The sequence below is a fragment of the Trachurus trachurus genome (assembly GCF_905171665.1).
Source record: "Trachurus trachurus genome assembly, chromosome: 9".
NCBI classification, from domain to species: Eukaryota; Metazoa; Chordata; class Actinopteri; order Carangiformes; family Carangidae; genus Trachurus; species Trachurus trachurus.
This window is the reverse complement of record NC_139895.1, coordinates 36897887-36919282: the sequence shown is the minus strand read 5'-3', so window position 1 is coordinate 36919282 and position 21396 is coordinate 36897887. Positions and strand designations below refer to the sequence as shown.

The following is a 21396-nucleotide window of genomic DNA, read 5'->3' as shown; positions in this document are numbered from 1 at the left end:
TGGACACATGCAATGTTTTCAGAAAAGCTGCCGCACATAGCTAAGTCTTCTTCTAACTGACCCACTGAGTCAAAAACAAGCCAACATGTTGGAAAGTAGCTGATTTGCTGAATGGGATTGTAATTTTTACGAGAAACCGCCATGAACAGAAATATTTTAGTTGCCTATTTATTTAATAGAGCAGGGAGGTCTGCCTTGTTTTTAGAAATAGCTTCCTTTTTTGAAAAAGTCATTTTCAAAAAAGTGGCCTGCCTTTGATGCTGCTGAGCTACGTCACCTTTCCCCCTTTCATACCATCCCTCGGCCATTACACAAGCATGGTTTACACTAGATGGTCCACTAGTCTTAACTTGTCAATGGAGTGGTTTACACTTTGCCCTTTATTTGTTTTTAGATTTGCATTGCATCTTGACTGTTGTACTGCTCTGCAGCTGCTGGCACTTGTCACATCTACTCTCCTGAGTGGGCATTAGAGGTGTGAACTGAGTGGCTAACACTGCTCTTTTCTCTTTTCATCTGTCATCTTTGTTCATTTTATTATTATTTTTATCAGACCAGCTTGTTGTTACAAAGTGTGGAATTAGATGGGTGACATGCTTATAACTATAACTGACATGATATTAATAAATCATACATTTCATATACAAGTTTTGAATTAGTTTTAATACACATAGGAGGAAACGACTCATTTTAGAATCTCATTGACATAAAAAGTTAACACTCCCATTCCTTTATTATTATTATTATTATTATTATTATTATTATTATTATTATTATTATTATTATTATTATTATTATTATTATTATTATTATTATTATTATTATTATTATATAAAAAAGCATTTAAATCTTATTATGAAATATTCTAGGCACTATTCATGGAGTGAGGTGTCAAATGTCAGAGAAGGAGATGTCTCAACATTTTGCCTCTCAGTGCAGTGTTAATGCTGCTGAACGGGCCTCAATGTGCCATCGATCTGACCCAGATGACCAGGCGTTCACATCCCTGTAAAAACACACAGGGGATGGAGATGTAGAGCAATGCACCATGTCGTGTTTGCTTTGTTAGCTCCCTAAAGCCTGGCCTCCGAGCTCCGTTTATCAGGTTTGTTTGCACAAGGGGGTAATTTGTAATATTCACTCAGGGCTTTGGAGATAGAGCAATGGGACAAAGGGTAGGAAGGAGATCAGCAGTTTGTTTTCATTGGTCCAAACTGCAGTGGAAGTTTTATTTCACAGCATTACTCCATTTGGTTTGTTTAGGTTCACCCTTGCCAGTTACCAGTAAGCAAAGGATTATGATTGAAAATCATACATGAATACAGAGTTACTGTGTTCACTGGACAGAGATCCAACCATAATGTAAGTTAATATAGTTCTATCATTGTTATAGGGAAATTCTACTGAAGGTCTGACTCTAACTATTAAATACTCGCCGCCTGCAGCCTTTCATGTACTGCAGTTTTTCACTGATAACCAGAGTCAAAATCTATCTTTAGAAATTCCTCAAATTAATCAATTCACTATCCTCCTCTATATTGTTACATGTAGTGCTTCCATGTCACATTGCCTTGTCGTATCTCCAATGCTCTGCCAGAGGTAGAATATTAAGAAACATTTAACAACATGACAGTAAGGTAAGTTTAGTTTTTATTGCCCTCAACTCTGCCATGAATGGACTTCAATAAGACTGTGCTTGCTTTTAGATGTAGCACTTAATACTATGGAACCAGGCCAAAGTGACCCCAGATATTTGGGAGAACATTGCTGTTAAGACAGATGCAGACATTGAACCATATACTCAACAATATCTCCTGTCCTAGTCCAGTTCACTCCTGGCAGATCTACATAGACTATGTGCTCTTCAGTGCACCATGTTGTAGGTTAAATGTTGTGCTCTTTAACACAAAGCTGAGGTGAAAACGTCTAATTAGGTACTAAACTGTTTCACTTTGCACCACTTCCTCTCAGACATGAACGTTTCTGTTGGTTTCATCTGTGTCAAATTAGGATCTGGACCACTGCAGCTTATGACCGATGTGTGAAGTGTATGCAAAACTTAGATCAGCAAATGATTTCTGTTTCTGTGTGCAAACATACTACCCGGTCATGCTCAATAGCCTTATTTATAGTACTTGCTTTTACCATCCAGAACTTTACTTTTATTCTCAGTGTGAACAGATCCACTCCCAATACTTAACTTATAATTGTGGTATATAACACATGCCTGTTAGGGCTCAATAATCTAACATTTGTTTTGAAAATACCACAGGTCACACTATCTGTCACACTATCTGTCTTTCAGAAAATGTGCTTTTGAAAGGCTACAACACACTGTTGCACTAGCCCAATGTCAAAAGTAAACAAACACTTAGAGCAATCATATAGGTGCATCTACAGTGTACACTCTGGCATCATTATTGCTAAACAGAACACAACTGTAGGCATTTATGTGTCCTGAAAACAGTCTTGTGGTGCTTTGATCGACATAAAATGTTGCGACCAAAGAAATTTCACAGTGTGAAATGCAAGGCAGACATGGTCTCTGGCCTTGCAGCTGTTGCAATATAAAAGGACAGAGGGAGAAGAAAGTGGAGGATAAAAAGCCTTTCCATCCCTGGAAGGTCAAGTAGACAGGCAATTTTACTATATCTCCTATCTCTGTGACAATGGCTCTAGCAGAAATTCACCGAACAGCAGTGTGAAAGAAATCACAGAGAGGTAATGGTGGAAGTAGAGGGGGAGTTCGGTCTTGTGGGAGTCATTTTCCTACACTACTTCTGGCCTATAGATTTATGTGATTTGGCCCCACTGTCTTCCTCCCTTTGATGAAATTCAATAGGTAGACGTATGGCAAAGTGCTTCTAGCTTTAAGATGATTGCTTGGGGTCTCCAAAAGTGGATGAGTGTCTGGAAACAACTACACGGTCAGAGAGCACATGCATCGGCGTCCTCTCTGGAATGAAGTGTCAATACCATGGTAGTGTTTTTGAAAAGTATTAGAATTTATTTAGGTTGTCTTGGTGCATCTTCAGTATATAATAGTCGTCAAACAGGAGTGACTTGAACCAGTGTTTGGCTGTTGCAGGAGAGTGTTAAGCCACAGTCCAGGGTCGGGGGTATGGGACTCAGGTTGTGCTTGATTGTTGACAGAGCGCCGCCCAGGTAAATGTCAAGCAGAATCAGACTTCCTCATCTGTTGCTTCCTCCCTTGCTGCTTCCATTCCTTTCACCACTGCTTGGTATTGATTTAAGACCAGATGTGGTCCTTGTAGATAGAGGCCAGGCTGGCTTGCAGGTGAGGTTAACTGCTATTTGAATAAAAGGCAGTCCTTGTTCAAACAGTAACAGAAAAGCCGTGGGCCAGCTCAATCACACCCCTCCATCTGAGACGCAAATGTCCCAACATATCACAATAGCCAAACGTACAAGCCTGATGATATATGCTAATGCCCACACAATAGACTGTCTTTCTACAAGCAAATGTTTTGGTCAGAAAACTTTCCCATTTAAATTCCAGTATCTCATTGTTCATGTGTAATCAAACCACACACTGGGACTAATTATAACACCAGATGCTTTAATGTATCAATAATCCTGTTTTTAAGTGCAAAGAGTTTGAATATTCATACAGTTTAACAAGTAGCTGTCAGTGCGTTAAATTACAAATGGAAAAACAAGCTGAAAACACCTGAATACCGAAGGTGAAAGCAAATACTCCATGTCTCCATTAAACTGTTCTTTAATCCGTTCAAATGATAAAGTTGTCCATATCAAACAGAAACTTATTGAACACTTGAAACTGACTGATCAGTTTCATTCTGAGTTTGAAGCCGAGCTGAAGAACATTTCTGTTAAAGTGCATGGTGAATCTACCCCCTTCCTATCTTTGCATTTTGACTAGGTGAGAACTCCATTAACGCTAGCCGTGTTAGAGGATCGGGACCTTTGTGACCCCCCTTCAGGAGGGTCTGGTCATGCTGATTGTTTAGGCTGTGGTTGTACCATACTGGACAGATCCTCCTCCACTGTCCGCCAGGCCTCCCTCCAGCTCCTGGGTCAGACTGAGACTTTGAAGGCTAGCTGTTGAGATTCAGCAGACAGACGCCTCCTCTGGGGAGCTGACATCATTAGAGTGGAGAGCAGGTCCCTGCTCCTCTCCAGCTTCAGTGAGGGAAAGAGAGAGATAAAGAAAGAGAGAGGAGGAAGGGAGGGCGGGTTTAAGCAATGCAAGGTCAAGATCGTGGCACAATTACCCTGGCAGCGTCATGCCCTGAGAGGCCAAAGCCCCTGACTTCTCACCCTGCCAAGGTCGCCTGGGCCGCTCCTCAAGACAATTAGCCTCCCAATATCCTCCCGTCATTTTCACATTCACCATCACCACTCACATCCCTCTTCCCCTGCTCCTACTGCTTCTCCAGCTACTTCATATGCTGTGAATATGCTCTGCAGTCGCTCCCAAGCTGTAGACATTGTATTCTCTACAACTCTGCATGTGTGTCTTTGTGTATATATTTTGTTACAATGTGTTACCGCCATCAAGTGGTGCTGCAAAAGTGCCTCACGTGCGTGTACGTATCCTCACCAATGCACGCTCACAAGCCCAAACAAAGCCTGGGTACATGAAGGAGACAGAAGTGACACATTGAGGTTTTTTTTTGGGAGCTGGAAGTGGCAGAGTGTCAGTCTGGATACTGTAATGTATGAGTGTTTGCTGCTGGAAGGAGCGGGGGGCACAAACAGAGAAAAACACAACAGTAAGACAGCTAGTTGTGAATGTGGGTCATCTTTGGTTTTCTTCATAATGTAGGATGGGATGTACATGGCAACATTTTAAGGTGGCCCATGTCAAGCTGAAGAAAAAGTTGAAGGCAGCTCATTTAAAGGGATAGTTCACCCTAGAATGATATTTCGCTCATTATCTACTCACCCTCATGTTGACTAAGGGCTGGAAGAATTTTCAGAGTCCACCGTCCCTTCTCTGAGTTACAGGGGGTCTCGGCGTAGCAGTGCATTTCAATGCAACGGTTGCAAAGGGACACCAGAGCTCTTCGTAAAAAAAACACACAAAAAAACATCCAAATACCTCCATGATGCTCGTACGTAATGTCCGTCTTGTGCTGAAGCCCCAAATTGCGTAATTGTCCCGAAAAAAATTAAATAAGCTTGTTTGTAGCGGAAGCTTCTCGAAGCTCCTCTTCCTGGTCCGTCCAAATCTCGCGTGATTTGCGCCGGCGTCAGTGCGGTTACTGCGAATCACGCGAGATTTGGACGGACCAGGAAGAGGAGCTTCGAGAAGCTTCCGCTACAAACAAGCTTAAAATATAGACTTATTTAATTTTTTTCGGGACAATTACGCAATTTGGGGCTTCAGCACAAGACGGACATTACATACGAGCATCATGGAGGTATTTGGATGTTTTTTTGTGTGTGTTTTTTTACGAAGAGCTCTGGTGTCCCTTTGCAACCGTTGCATTGAAATGCACTGCTACGCCGAGACCCCCTGTAACTAAGAGAAGGGACGGTGGACTCTGAAAATTCTTCCAGCCCTTAGTCAACATGAGGGTGAGTAGATAATGAGCGAAATATCATTCTAGGGTGAACTATCCCTTTAAGTGGTTGTTTTGGACTTCTGAACTTTCTAAAATGAAGATAGATATCAAACTATTTTAAACTGTTCTTTCCTTATCAAGGTTGTTGTCTAATCTGCAGAACAACTGAGATCTTAACAATGAAGGTCGTCCAAGTCAATCTGCTACAAACAAGACAGATGTATTGGTTTACATGAAAACGGACCAAATACCTTACATTTTCCACTCCACTCTGAAAAATGTTCTTTGTTCGTGGAAAAATTTAGCCTGACAAGCCAGACTATATCATTAACATGTCTAGTCTGGCAACAACCGGTAGACCTCGGCTCAATCCAGGGGGCGGGATGAAGGCTGTCTTTCAAACTGCCTCTGCACCAATAGGGTAGAGCAGGATGACGTTAACCTGACAAGCCAATTAAAATGTATGTCGTCATCACGCTAAGCCCGCCCAACGACTTTCTAAACAGATAGAGTGCTGTGATTGGTGAACACAAACGCTGTTCGAGACTCAAAAAGTTCCTATGGCTCATTTCTAGACCCACCTACAGAGCAAATATATTTGCTGCCGCTAGGGTGCAGCTAGATTTCTAGGCTAGGAAAAATTATTATATTTTCAAAAATCTATGCAGTAATAAAATCAGTTGTTATTGTAACAGTTGTAACATAATGTCAGTGTAATTGCACGATGTAATTCCGGTGTGATGGCACCTTGTATGACTTAAGCAAAACAGCTGGTGGTTATCACTCGATTCCACATCAAGAATTGGCTTTATGCACAGCTCCACTACTTCCTGAAATAAGACAGCTCCTTTATTTCCTGTTTGACATTATTGGACCAACTAGTTAATCCAGGTGTGCCTGACCATTGTTGTGAGGTGAGACACACCTGGATAAATCAGTTGGTCCAATAATGTAAGACAGGAAATAAAGGAGCTGGCTTATTTCAGGAAGTAGTGGAGCTGTGCATAAAGCCCATTGTCCTGCTCATCTCAAATTAAGCTGCTATTTCATTCAGTCACATAATGTCCTGTTTTTAAGTGGCACCGATTCAAACATTGTTCATTCCATGATGGGGAACATATGGAACAGTCCAGGGGACAGCGTCATCCAGGAGACAGCTTCATCCAAGCAGCCTTGCCAATCAGAATGCACAGCGAATCCCCCTGTAAGCTTATTAAATCACTATTATCCCTATTAACACAATGGACATGATCCTCTTCTACCAACTGCATCCTCATTTTATGTAGTGTACATTGTGACAAGCACTGCCTGTCAGATCATCTAATGTAGTGAATATGCTCACATGCACACACGCAGATGTGCACAGGCACTCACAGATAGCGGAGCTCAAATCCCAGTGTATGTCAGCGTTTTGAGGAATCATATAGATGCAAATGCAGCCATGTAATTGCACAAGCAGTAGATCTGTGCTCTCTGGGCTGGATGCTGTCATGTCAACGGCTGATTCCATCTGCTTTTCATCGTTAGTTTTTTTTCCCCCCTTTCCAAGACCTGATTTCCATACCAACCCAAAGCTTTAGAATCCTCTCATCTTATCTGCTCTGCTCCTTCCTCCTCCGCCTCCTCCTCCTCCTCTTCCTCCTGCTCGATCTCCTTAACCAGCCAATCTCTTCTGGTCCAAGCAGGAGTGATGGAGCTGACAACAAAGAGTCAGATGTCACAGCCAAACAACTGGATGATGGGGAGGAGGCCTCCTGCATTAGTTCTTCTTCTCACCCTCTGTTGTCTTTGTCTATCCTTGCCTTCCCTCTTCCAAATCTGCCATGTACAAACTCCTTAAAGTGTGCCATTGCAGTTTTGTGAGGATGAATGCATCAGTCCTTCCATCTTGTCTCGCTATACATTCGATCTCTTCCTCTGGTCTCTTCTTTCTTTCTTGTGCGTTTACCCTCTTTGTCTTCTCTCTTCATCTCCTGACCTCCCATTATTCTCAGCAGTCTTCATATTTTTGCATGTCAGGTGCTGGAGCTGCATGCTTGCTGCATCTGGGCTTATAGGGATTTAAAACATTCCTTATGCAGCCCTGCATATGGAGATAGATGAAAGCCAGTGTGACGGCAGTGTGATGTGCTACCAATATACCAATTTGCTGCAAGTCAAAAGAGCCATGATTCTTTGCTTGGAGAGAGAAGGACTTGGCTGGAGGGGATTGTGAGGAGTGTGCCAAGACTTTTTTTTTCTCCTGTGCTTATAATTGTGATTAAGGCATTGTTACATTGTACATACCCATGTAAATCTCCAGATCTCATTAAATTCTACAACTGAGGAATGCAGGGAATTGAACTTAGGATTTAACCTATTAATATAATGGTACATTTTCTAAAGAAATTTCTGACACCATCAACAAATTGTCTTTAAGACCATTTAGTACGTTTATTGTTAATGTTTACAAATGACTATTTGCTGCCTTATCTTTCCTTTGACTTGAGACTGAAGTAAAATATGTGAAAAACAATGTGAATCATAAAAGTGCAACAAAATAGTGAAACTTAAAGTGACTTAAATTCAAGAGCCTGCTGGCTGAACAATTTTGTGAATATAACCGGTGAAAATACAAAGGCTGGGTGTAGTGAGCACTAGCTGGTATGCAGTGAAGATACCCACTGCTATTTAGTACCAGGTGGAATCATTATGCTACAAATTATGTTGTTTACAAAAACTTTAACAACAACACCAATTTCAATAGATGTTTTTCACAGCAGATATTTAGACTTTTCATAGCAGGTGGAACAAATAACTTTAATGATAGCTTTGCTTCATTAAGTGTCCCAGTAAGCCTTTCTGGTAAATAAATCAACACACTCAATAGCAAGGCCTGAAACACCTAAACGGAACGCAGTCATTGTTGTAAATTGCATCTGTTCTTTTTCTGCTGCATGTTCAAATTACAGATGTGAAAAATGTGCATCGTGTGAAATGGATGAGACAGGGTGGCCTCGTCGAGCACTAGGTGGCTGAACAAACATCAAACCACATAGGAAAGAGTCGACAATGAGATCATTTATTTGTTGCATGCACATGCCAACACCAATGCTACAGTAGTTACCACACTGATGCTAGCTATCTGAACATGCTAGTACACGCTGGCAGAAGGTACATGTAATACAATAGCAAGACAACATAGCTTGCATTTTAAAATTTGCTTTTGTTTTCTCATCCACCTGTCCTGAAGTGAAGAGATCAAACTATATGAACAAGACCTACATTTGCCAGTTTTGTTTGAACAGCAGCGGTTTGTTAACATGTTAACATTTATCCATTAACTGTGCTGCAGAAACACATCATTTGGACACATGCAGTATAACATGAGGATACAGAAAATGATCAGTTGTATGTAACATGCATAACAGGACATATTCAGATTCTGCTCATGTAAAGGTTTGAACATAAGAGAAATAAATAATTTAGATTCAAGTAAGCACACAGAGCGGCACATACATTGTTACACTCTGGCTTCAGTCTGGTTTAGTACACACACACACACGCTTCAGCTCCCCTACCTCTCCCTCCCCATCTCCATCCAACACATAACACTTCCTCCAAAATTCGCTGGCACTGTGTGCTGTGCAGGCATGAGATAACGTCCCAGAAGTTTTCCAAGGGCAGGACGAGTGCTCAGACATCAGAGGGAAGCCGCATCGAGCCGAAGCTGATTCATTACATGTGTTGCATCTGCCTCCTATTAAAAAGCCCAGAGCACTCTGGCTGTCTCTCCCGGTCTCTCTCTCCCTCTCTCTCTCCCTCTCTTACTGCAGACTGCCTCCTGACTCCTCGCCTGAACTTCATCTCTCCCTCAATAACTCCCTCTTTCTGTCTCTTCCCTCCAAGCTCACCCTCTGCTGAGATGACATGCCTTGGCTCCCCACTCTTACACATTAACCCTAGCTTACTACAATATACGTTAGGTAGCTTTCTAATGAGCTGTGGTGGGTATTGTTTCTCATGATAACTACAGTAGAGTAATGAATATAGAGTATGATACTGTATATATTGACATGGCTTTTATTATTGGCCAATTTTATTTTATCTCAGACATATCGGTGTTGACTGCCAAGTTAAAGGGATTACACTCAAGGCATGGCAACGCTGTGTCTGAGGTCATTCAGAGACTGTATTTCCATTACATAGTCTGTCCGGCAGAGAGCACTGATAATGTTTATCTTCCCACATGCTAAATCTATGCAGCACAGCCAAATGAAAGTGAACTTTGTATTAAAAACAAAACAAAAAAACTTGCATAATATCATGTCTCTGACAATGACTTAAAACTCTTCCCAGTTTTGTGATTTATTACACATCTACTGGCCATAGAGACCCCACAGACGAGTAGCTGTTGCCATCATAAAAACTAATAGATATTGAAATACGGTTGGACCTCTGTTGTGATGTTATTGACAGCTCTAACCCTAACACTAACTGTGTAGGTGAAATCAGATTAAAATACGATCTTTTATTGGGAAAGGCAAAAATTAAACATGCTGATGAAAACATTCAAAATACTGTATGCAACTGATCATTTAATCCCATTCGAAGGGCTTCTTTGACCCTTTTTGTTCTGGACCTGCAAAGAGAGGCAACAACTACTAACTAAATCTACCTAGGGAGAAAATACCTCACATAGTTTTTATCACACGTTAACTTTGATGCTGGTCATCACCCAGTTTCACTTTGGTCAGCACCAAAGCAACTGCATTTTGATTAAGAAACATGGCACGATTTTACTCAGACATTCCATTAAAGAGCCATTTCCTTACCTGATTGAAGAACACAGTCCAAAGTTAGACTGATTGGAAGTTCCAGACTGTTCTTCATCTAGCTTTTTTTAATCGCTTGCTCATTTCCTTTACCCCACAATCTCATCTTCAGTGTTTTAATTATGTTGTGGTGAATGATAGCTAGTTTTAAGGTGTGTGTTTTGGACTTGTTAAAAGGGGCCTTTTTGCAGTGCGTACGTCTGCTCCAGCTGATAATTATTTCAGATTACATTAGAGGAAATTAAACATTTCTTAAAGTACGTGTGAGGGTGACAAAGTTATCAACTGTATTCACAGGAGAGAGTGTGAATTTTGCACTTCCAAAAATGTAATTTTTTCGGCTGCTAATAAGATCATTTTCAAGTGTTAAAAAATAATTAATGGTGCTACAGTATTTCAGCAGAACTGCAGTTTTCAGTAAATGGATCAGTTGTACTCAGTGATCAATGATGAAAGTAACTGGTGATGAAAAGTGTGTTTATTATCAAAGCCAAAATGAAGACAGACATTCCCTCTCATTTGTACAAAGATAATCCTCATTATTGTTCATTTGTGTTTCAAAGTCGGGTCTGGCTGATCGCAGTGGCCGGAATCCAGTGTTACACTGGCAGAGCACTATAATGAAATTGTAGTCACATTTCGTTTGTAACTATCTAAATACTTGATGTAAGTGTTTCAATTACGTGGCCTACATCTGGATCAGCAGAAGTATTTACAGAGTTTGTATTTTCTGTGATATTTAACCAACTTGTGAGCTTAAGTTGCAAAATGTGTGTGTGTGTGTGTGTGTGTGTGTGTGTGTGTGTGTGTGTGTGTGTGTGTGTGTGTGTGTGTGTGTGTGTGTGTGTGTGTGTGTGTGTGTGTGTGTGTGTGTGTGTGTGTGTGTGTGTGTGTGTGTGTGTGTGTGTGTGTGTGTGTGTGTGTGTTGTCTGCCATTCTGTCATTTCGACATCTGTCTGGACCACTGATCTGTCCGGCCAACAGACTCTTATCAGCTGATAAAAGTGTTTACGCCAGCCTTATCTCTGTCCATTTAAAGGTTAAGGAGTTGAGAGTCATGACTGATAAATCCTTTCCACATGAAACTGTTGCAGAATCTGTGATTGATGTAGCATGCCTACAGTTATTACGGTCATACTGTTGAGCTGCGCAAAACACTTTGACCTGAGAGCAGGAGGCAAATTTTATCTCACATTTTCAGACATCTGAAAGATACAATCAATCATTTGGTTGAAATATTACTGGAAAAAAAGAAAAATGATGAATGAATGAATAAATAAATAAATAAATAAATAGATAAATAAAGTCAGATTTTTGTGCTTTTAGTTTCACCTTTCACCTAGTAAATGGTGACATGTATTTTTCACTGTTTTCACTAATCACTGTAACCACATCGAACCTGATTTAATGAATTTAAATCTTACCACCATTAGAACTGCAGTGATGAGGGAGCACCGAGAACTGGTAAACTACTAATATTCAGTTATCTTTTTGGTAACACTTTACAATAAGGGTCCCTTAATTAACGTTAGTTAGTACATTATTAAGCATTAATAGATAAACTAATGTGGTATTTAATGCTGAGTAATGCATACATAATGATAACTAATTACATTATTCAACTTTTACATTTATTAACTAACTTTGAGTAGTAAACATTAATTAACTGCTTACTAATCGGCTACATTAATTAATGTGTTTCCTAATCCTAAGTAATACATAATAATGATTGTTAATATATCTGTAAACAGTTAATAAATGCTTAATAATGTACTAACTAACGTTAATTAAGGGACCCTTATTGTAAAGTGTTACCATCTTTTTTAAATATTGAATTTTTTATTATCCTTTATTCTGCTAATTTATCTATAGCATTTTAGTGTGGCAATTGGAATATGGAATTGATGTCAATGCCATTATGAAGTTGTGATTAGAGGACATTAATTATGGAAGAGTGGTTTTTAACCCTTGAAAAAGTTTTATGTCCAAGTGAATTCAAATTAACATGTGTGCAATACATTCAAATTATTAAATTGCTTTTTTTCCCCATGGTTAATACAAATTTTCTGCTGCAGCTATTCAGGGGTTGAGAATATAAACATATATAGTGTATGAATCTTTTTCTACACTTCCCCATTATCTTGAAAATACTCCTGGTGATTGAAAGGTCTACTGAGATAATTACAGTGCTGAGAGGTACAGCAGCACACACTTGAAAATGAATGAATAAATCATTCTGTCTCTTATTTTCCAAAAAAGGTTTTACTAAGTGCAAATGTGGCATTTCCAATAGCGTGTACAACAACCTGAAGTTGTTTTACTGCAACTTTGAATGTGCCTTCATTTTTGAAAGCCAAAGTGAACTTTGACTTGCAAATAATCATGTCAAGTAAAAAAAAAAAAAAAAAAAAAAAAAAAATGGTGGTACAACCTCCAAAGTGAACACCATTTGAATTTTGCTTGTTAGCATGCATAAATCTGTTGCAAAATGCACTCACTGCTCTCAACGCTAATAGTGTACACAGAAATCAAAGCTGTGCGTTTCTTACACAGCAACAAGAGAGGAGGGAGATCTGCATAATGTTGGCCCCAGCTATGAAGAGCAAAACGCAGATCCACAGCATTGCTCTCTTGCTTTCCTTCCAATAACATCATTAGCATTTTGACATCATCGGCCTAATTGTTGTTGGGAGCTCTGAGAAATGCTTGCCTTGGAGTGGGAGTGGGGAGAGGAAGGAGGGGGCCGGGGTGTTTCTGCTGTAAGGCCTTGTGCTTATCAGTGCAGGGCAGATACTGTTCCTACGGTCCTGGCTGACAGGTGAGGTCTGTGTGTGTGTGTGTGTGTGTGTGTGTGTGTGTGTCGGTTGCGGTTGTCAGTGAACCCTCGGGACAGGTGCTGAGGGATGGTTTCGTTTTTGGGAGCAGGTGCACATCCCACCCCCCACCCCTTTCCCCCCTCCTCTTCTCTTGCCTTGTTCCCTGGTTCCCCCAGGAGGCATATGGTGAGAGTGATTGGAGAGACCTGGGGCCCACGGGGAGTGCTCCTCTCCCCAGTTCATCTGTTCCAGACAGGGCCCTGCGGGACACTCAGGCTCTCCCGAGGTCCCTGTTGGCTGGGAATCAGGCCGAGGAGGCGGTTTTGCTTTCACGTTGACTGCTTTGTTACAGTGTTGGGCGGTCGCGGTGGCCACCCCAGTTAGCTTTACGCTGTGCAGCTTTCTACACTGCAGTTTTGTGCGCAGGACACATGCTGCACAGCTAATAGGTCACACCCTCTAATTTGTTTGCCCCGTACCTCATTTACACGCAAGTGTTGCTTTTAATCTGCCAACTCTTGTCGTGTCCTTGTGCCATTGCTTGGAATAGAAACACCAACTTGCTGTGATTTCACAAGCTCATATTTGTGAAGCAGCGCACAAATGTGATGTGCCTCTGAGTGCACTAGGAGAGAGAGTTATGGGGGCATTTTAGGCCTTGTATAATATGTGTACCTCATTTTATGTGGTCATTTATTATAACACGAACTCCATGAATAATGTATGATTAAAAGGCGTAATGGATACACTGGGACTCGTCAAAATAAAAGCAAAAATCCATTTGCTCTCCCTGTAGTAAATCCACTAGCTTGTCCTTGGGCTAATTTCCAACTTGGGACTTGGTGGGGGAGTGAGTGCATGTCTTGATAGCAATTTCAAGGGAGGGAGGTGTTGGTTGTGCTGAGAGCTGAAGAGAGAGAGTGAGAGAGAGAGAGAGAGAGAGAGAGAGAGAGATGAGGGAGGAGGAAGTAAAATGAGACATGGATGGGGAACAAAGCCAGGAACACCTCTTTCTCTTGAAGCCTCCCTACTACATCTCACTCTATCCCACACTCTATCTCCTTCCCTCTCTCCTGTCTCTGTCTCTCACCATCTTATAGCTCCCTCCCCCTGCCTCCGAGCAGCTGCCACTTCTGAGCCTGAAGAAAATGAAGGCAGATGAATCAATTTGGCCTGTGGCCCTAAAGTGCACTTGTCTGCACCCTAGCCTGGGCGGGGGGGATAATGAGCCGATAGATTGAGCCGGTGCCGGAGCCCGGCACTCAGCGCCGAGGTGCCTCTGCCCGCTGCACCGTCGGGCCCCCACACATACACACACATACAGGCACACATTGCTGAGGCCTCCCTGAGCAGCGGTAGCAGCCTGTCGCTGGGTTAATGGGGGTGAGGGTCCTTTGCACAGGACACTTTTCAGAACAAATTAGAGGAAGGATCTGTATCCGTCCTCTCCAGCCCTCCCTTTCCAGCATCACCCTCATCTCCTCCCCACCCTGTGCATGGGAAGCCCAGAGAGGAGATTTGAGCGCGGTGGTAAGGAGCAGAAAAGCATCACGCCAGCTAGAAAGGAAGGTGCAGGCGGGGGACAAGGTCCAAGATCCTAGAGTAATGAGGATTGACACTGGGACAAGGGTGAGGCACAGCCTCCCTGAGTGCTGTTGACAGGTGACGGCAGGCTAGGGAGAGGCGAGGCGGAGTGAGAGGAGCTGGAGCAAGGAGAGGAAAAGCGAGGTCAGGACTAACAGCTTCTCTTATTCAAGGAGGAAAAGGGTGGGAGACCGCACAGCCATTCGATGCCCCCCTAAACCTTCCTGCAAGGTGAAGGAGGAGGGAGGATCAAAGGAGCAAGACAACAAAGCATCACCCGCCAGCCTCCAGCCAGCTCCCTGCTGGCAGGCTGCAGATTGATCCACGCTGCAAGGAGAGTGAGGAAGAGGAAAGTTAGCCGAGCCTAGCGTGAACTGATGTGAACCACTACTGTCTATCAGTGCCTTGACTAGTCCTTTCTTAACAGGGGTCTTTGTGACTTCACCCAGGGTTAGAGTCGTGTAAATGAGCAAACCCAAGTCGGCACTACTCAACTTGAGGGGAAATTAAGATGCTGGAGGGCCCTTTGAAGATAATTAAAGAGCACAGAGCGGCAGCCTCCAGAGAGGGACTGCAGACATGTTCAATACCGAGACTAATGGAGCTAATTTCCAGTACATTATTCATGTAAAATACAGGCCCTGACTTAGCTATGTTTTTTCTATGTCGTTCTGTCTGTCATCTCAAGTCAGACTGCAACCACAACTACAGATTAATCATGTTCACTAGCTATTTCAGCCTGATTACCCTCGCCCTGATACTGTATGGGTTAAAACCTCCAATCTAAACAAATTGAGTCCCCACAAAAAAGGCTCCTTAAAATAGCCAGGTGGCCAAGAACTGTTCCCGCTTGGCTTTCCCAGAGTGCATTTCAAAGGCATTACCTCAAGCGTAGTGGAAAGGCATTATGACCTTAAACTGTGTCACCACTGGTAACCAGTCACATCTCAATAGAGGCCATTAGCCCCACCCTCAAGCTCACTAACTTGTCCTTTACCATTAATGAGTAGACAAAAAAGAAAAAACAACACATGAAAGCTGTACAGTTGGGAGCTTAGGGCCAATTAAACACCTCCCCAGACAGGAAATTAGTCCCAGCCTTAATCACAGGCAGTCAGTGTTGTCAATCTTTTGTCAGAGTTGGTGAATTCCAGCCTAGATCAATTGCTCTCCTGTCCCGTTGAACAGCGGCTTGGGGAACGGTCCTTGCAAGCTGCATCATTAACCTAGGTGCCTAATTAGACGCTGTGGTCTGATCAATAGCCAAGTTGATTGCTGACTGGGTAATGTAGCTGCAGGCCCCAGAGGAGACGGAAACACTTTGAGCGCCTTCAGGAATTTGTCAGCAACACTGATGCTGGGTAAACAAAGTAATCAACGGCTGCACTTGACGGCGATGTGTCACAGACTGTACCTCAACGTTCTGCCTCTGCCTCCGTGCCTGCCTGCCTGCCTGTCTGCACGCTGAGGAGGAATTCTCTCTTTGTGCTCTCCTTGAGAAAAGGAAATCAAAAAGGCCACCATCTATTTTGAGATTCAAGGAGTGATTAGGCTGACAGCAAGTCGAGAGAGAGCGAGGCACAGGGAGAGGCGGGTAGAGGTGGAAGTCAAACCTGATTAGGCCCACCTGCCAGGTTTCTCTTCCTTCCATCTCTACACCCTGATTGCTCGGCGGCAGCTCCCTCCTCTCCTCCACCACGCTCACCCCATCTCACCCTCATTCTGTCACTGTTGACCTCGGTGCACTGCTAATGCCCCTTGGCCAATCAGCATGCTTGCCCTGGCGGCAACAGGGTAATTAAAAGGGAATTGTGTCTACTTGGCATGTGAGCTGGTGGGCACAAGGGTAGACAAACACTCTCTCTCTGCTGCCTGGGCTCCCTCCCTCTCTCCCAGCCAGGTGGTAGCGTACAGGACCTGTCAGATTAGCTGATGACCCTTTTAATTCAAGCCCAGCCGGGGGCCATAATTGATATTTACCGGGAAAGGTTAATTGTAGCAGTGATCTGCTTAAATTACAGTGGAGATCAGGAGACCGGGGCCAGCCACCGGGGGAGCTGCTACATGCAAACTGCTAGTCAAATGGATTACACCCCGCGGCCATCGCCACTGTACTCCAAGGTGGTGAAGCAGCACGGGACATTGTGATTGGCCAGTGCTGCACCAGTACACAGTCTTCCTTGCTGAGCTCGCCAACCTCCCATCTGGCTGGGAATTTGGAAGCACGCCAACTGTGGGTCTTGATGGCCTGCAATAAAACAAGCCATCCATGTTGGCATCAGGGTTGAACACACAAACTGGTATTTGTACATTAAAGCTGCTTAAAGCTGATAATTTGTTCCACTGTTTGATCTCTTTATTAATTTGACCGTAGTCATGACCAGAAAACAGCAGAAATAAAATCAAAAACAAAAGCAAAAAAAGGTGTGAAGTAGTGAATGGCAGTGTTAGACAGTGTTAAGCAGTGGATCCAAAACTTCCACCTGCTCAGCGACATTTCTATAGTGTACTGTTTGTAGGACAAAGATAATACAAACTTACTTGTGCATTAACATTATGAAATGTGGTAAAGAAGCAATGTTCATCACAACCTGAGTTGGACAGTACATTTATATCATATATAATGACTGGTGTTCGGCCATCAGTCTAAATTGGTCCATATCAATGCAGTCCACACAAACTACAACAGAATTTGTAATGTGCCTTGAATCCATGTGACTACTGTAGCACAACATAGCTAAGAGGGTCCACATTATCAAGTGAATGGATCAGGTGCACACAAGTACAGTACATTAGTAAATACAAAATTACTCCACAATATTTAATGTGCACATAAAGCATTTTTGAAGAGAACTTCAATATATGTTTAATTCTAAATACTAACATACAGTCTGGTTGTGAGGAATTTAATATTTAATATTTGTTCAAATTGTTTGGGATTTGTTTGGGAATTTGATAGTGAGTTTGTGAACACCATAAATTACCCACAAATTGTCATACACATTGCTTTATCAAACCTACTCCTACCCTGTTCCTACCCATTGATCATGACACATTAATCATCATTATTAAGACTGATGTAGAACACAGTCACAGTTGATTTGAGTGAATTGTTACTGCTGCATTCCTGTTGCTGGCTGGTCTGACCAGCACCAGTGTGGAGGTTTGAGGTTGCAGGTGTTTTGCTACAGCCACTTCTGCTTTGCATTTACTCAAAGCACAAACTGACACCGAGCTGTGAGACACCACATGGACTTTGTGTTTCCCTGGAGTTAAGAATATAAGGACAATGGCCCATTGAGAGTCTGTTGAAGCCATTGTAGGTATGCTGTATTGTTATGCAGAGCTGCTTAACTCGTGGAGTCGGTTATATATCCCAGTGAGTGACAGGAAATAAGATGGAACTTTAATTTCTGCCCCCGGTTGAATCGTAGCTGTCCAACTGATGGTTTTGTTTTGTAGTGTGATTTATTGCAGTGTCTGTACTTTTGATATAAAATGGATTGCTCTGGTCCTCAGTGACTGTGTCAGGTTTCAAGCTCTTGTAATTCTAACCAATAAACAATTCTAATTGTTAATGTTAATGTTTCAGAGGTCATTTAAGATGAATAAACAGTTCAAGTGTCGCCAAAACAACTCACAAATCAAATGCTGCTCATGTTTTAACAAGAAACCAAGGGAAATTCCTGTTTTAAAAGCTTTCCGCTTTGGTGTTACATTTCATGTATTATGATTATGTGATCATTCAATTATAGATAATTCATATTTTACTGTCAACTCTACTAATGATTCTGCATTTACTGTATATGTTCAGAAACCACTTAAGGTAAATTAAAGGACCACCATGAGCTGCAAGACCACTTTATATATTCTTTAGCATGAATCAAGTCTCTGGTGGAGTAATAAACACAATTATTCCATATCTAACATGAGAAACAAATAAATGTCCTTTTGGTGTTTAAAGGTAGAATCTGGAGTTTTGTTTGTTGCAGTTTGTAAACAAAACATTCAAACTGAGCCCCTCCTCTCGGTCTCAACTGTGTAGCCTCCTACCCCTGACAGCAGGGGGCAACCGCCATTCTGACATCCCACCAGTCCGACTAGGGCTCTAATTGTCTAAAGGGAAACGCTTAATTTTCAATCAAACGTCCCAGCATTCTGACAATTTTTTGACAATTCCCTTAATAGCATATTTTTTCCCCAAAAAGATTTTGCACTGGTTGGGCGTAGACAATGAAGAAAGGAGTTGGTTAAGTTTAGTAAAAAGAGCAGGTAGAGGCTAGACAGGCAGACCAGGCCCTGTCTGCGCTCTGCTGCGTAATTACACACAACCATGTGGGTATTCCTCTATCAGCAAGTCTTAAAGAAGGGAGTCACTTGTTGAGTAATGCACATTTCCTTATTGAATGCCTTGTCGGAATGGTGGGACGTTCGCATGTTGGAATAGCGGTATGTCGGAGTGGTGGTATGTCTAAATGGTGGGATGTCGGAATGGTGGGATGTCGGAATGACAGCATGTAACCCCTGACAGCAGCAGCAGTCCGAGTCCGAGTGGAGCGCTGGAGCCGTGGGCCGATACCCGTCCGTCACCGAGGACGGGAGCCTCCGGTGTTAGGCTATGTTGTAACGAGCAGGAGGGCCGTTTTGATGAGCTGGGAAGTGGTTGTTAGCGGGGGATGCTAACCACTACCGCTAGCCGAAGTTAGCATTGAGCTAGCTCACCACAACGGCCCTCATACTTGTTACCAGTAGAGGCTTTAGTTGTCAGTGACATCCGGGTATCCGTCCACGGCTCCAGCGCTTCAGTCAGACTGTATTTCTTTTTCTCTGCGGTCCTGACTGCTGCTGCTGAGAGACAGACACTCGCTAACATCCGGGACAGCTAGTGGGGCTAGCCTTCCTACTCTGCTGCACGTAGCTTCACCTGAGCTCTGTCATTGGCTGGAGAGAAAACACAGACAGACTCTCTTGCTCTCCACTGAACGTCCCCATGCAAAACAAAACAAAGCAAAAGATCAAAATACAGGCAGGGGGAGGGAGCGCTGCAGACACAATCACCACCACACAGGACTACGTTGTATACGTCTAGCATTTATTTTTGGGCAAAAAACTCTAGACTCTACCTTTAACTGTGCTGGGGTCTAGTGACTGTGAGGAACACAGCATATGATTCAGGTCATTGTAATTCTTTTCAAAGCATTCAGTGACCACTCGTGCCCTGGGGTTGTCAATCTGTGTCTTTTAATCATTTTCCTCTTTCATCTTCATTTTCATGCAGTGATGTCAATGCGATGATGTTCACTGCTACCATGATGCACATAACTGAAAAAATCCAAATAAGTCTATGGTGTGCTTTGGAGTAGGTTTACTGCAATGTAATGCCCATGTCATTTGTATTTAACTAGTAAAATAATACAGTCGTGGACTTAATGTGTAATTTAATTATCTATATAATCATTTGTTTTCCTTATCTTTTCAGTTGCTCTGTAGTGTACAACAATTTTATCAGGGCAGTTTGCAACACATGCAAGCACATGATTATAACATGCCTGCCCCTTTTTGTGTGTCCTCTGTAGATCAAACCTTTGGCGCTACGTTTGGTCAAAGTCAGCGAGGACGAGACGGTGCAGGAGCTCAGCCGACCGCACAGGAGCAACTCCAAGGAGCAGCTCAGCGAGGTGAGACCTTGGACGAGACCTCCCCGCTGTTCACAGGCCTCCTACAGAGAGCCAGGCTATCCACTTTCACAGGCCAAGGCAGAGGACCCCTGAAACGTGATACAGAAAGCGGATGGACGACAGCAGCACTGAGGCTGAGATCAGAGGGCAGCCGGTGCAGTAGCTCCTGCTGTGTGCAGCTCTCACCTCATAAATGCCCAGTGCGTTGGGGAAAAGACTGGTTGGCTGGCAACACATTGACAGGAAATGAGCATCACCTTGTTGGCCTGGCATTACTTAAAGTATGCCGCTGTTAAATGTAGACATGACCTAACGCAGTTCAGCCAGGTGTGGGCCGACCTCGTCGACCCCAGCGTGGAACGAGTTAAAGAACCTGTTCCAATTATCGCTGCGCCGGCATCCATATGCTAGCCCATTTAGAGGATGAGTAGATGGCAAAGGAAAATGGAGGCAAGGCACTGGTTCAGCATAGGGGATGAAATAATGCAATTTAGATACAGAGGAAGTAATGAGAATTTATGCAAAATCCCAAGCGGCTCATTTTAAATGAATGTAGAAATATGCTTCCTAACTAATGCCTGTCAAGCAGGCCTCCCAAACCTAACCAAATTCAATCAGACTGTTCATTTAGCTGACGAAAACAAGAGGAGAAAGGGAGAGAGAGAAAAAGTGGAGGGAAAATATGAGGCTTCCTTTTCCAGCAGGGGTAAAATGATGGAAAGAAAACGATTTTAATGAACTTATTAAATACATTGTTTTAAGCTATTCAGCATTCCAATTGAAAATCCAGCCTAATGAAAAAAAAAAGAAGAAAAAAAATCACCCGGCCTAATTTTTCCTATCTTCATCCTCTTTTTTTCTGAGCCTCACTGCTCTGTTTCTCTTGTGCACTGTCCCCCCTCTTCCCCTCGCACCATTTCTCTTGAATTTGTGTAAAAGGCTGTCTTTTAAT

General features: G+C 42.7%; 2 protein-coding genes across 10 annotated transcripts in view; both read left to right on the top strand.

Annotated features, from left to right (window-relative positions):
• Positions 1-21396, top strand: part of chfr (checkpoint with forkhead and ring finger domains, E3 ubiquitin protein ligase) — a 262229-nt gene that overhangs the window by 61695 nt on the left and 179138 nt on the right. The window lies entirely within an intron of this gene.
• The window catches only part of fbrsl1 (fibrosin-like 1), a 275251-nt gene that overhangs the window by 101544 nt on the left and 152311 nt on the right, over positions 1-21396 (top strand). For all 9 annotated transcript variants that reach the window (XM_083979470.1, XM_083979474.1, XM_083979469.1 and 6 more), the window contains exon 3: positions 20343-20444. In XM_083979470.1, coding sequence (XP_083835596.1) covers positions 20343-20444 — 102 coding nt within the window. The remainder of the gene's footprint in view (positions 1-20342; positions 20445-21396) is intronic.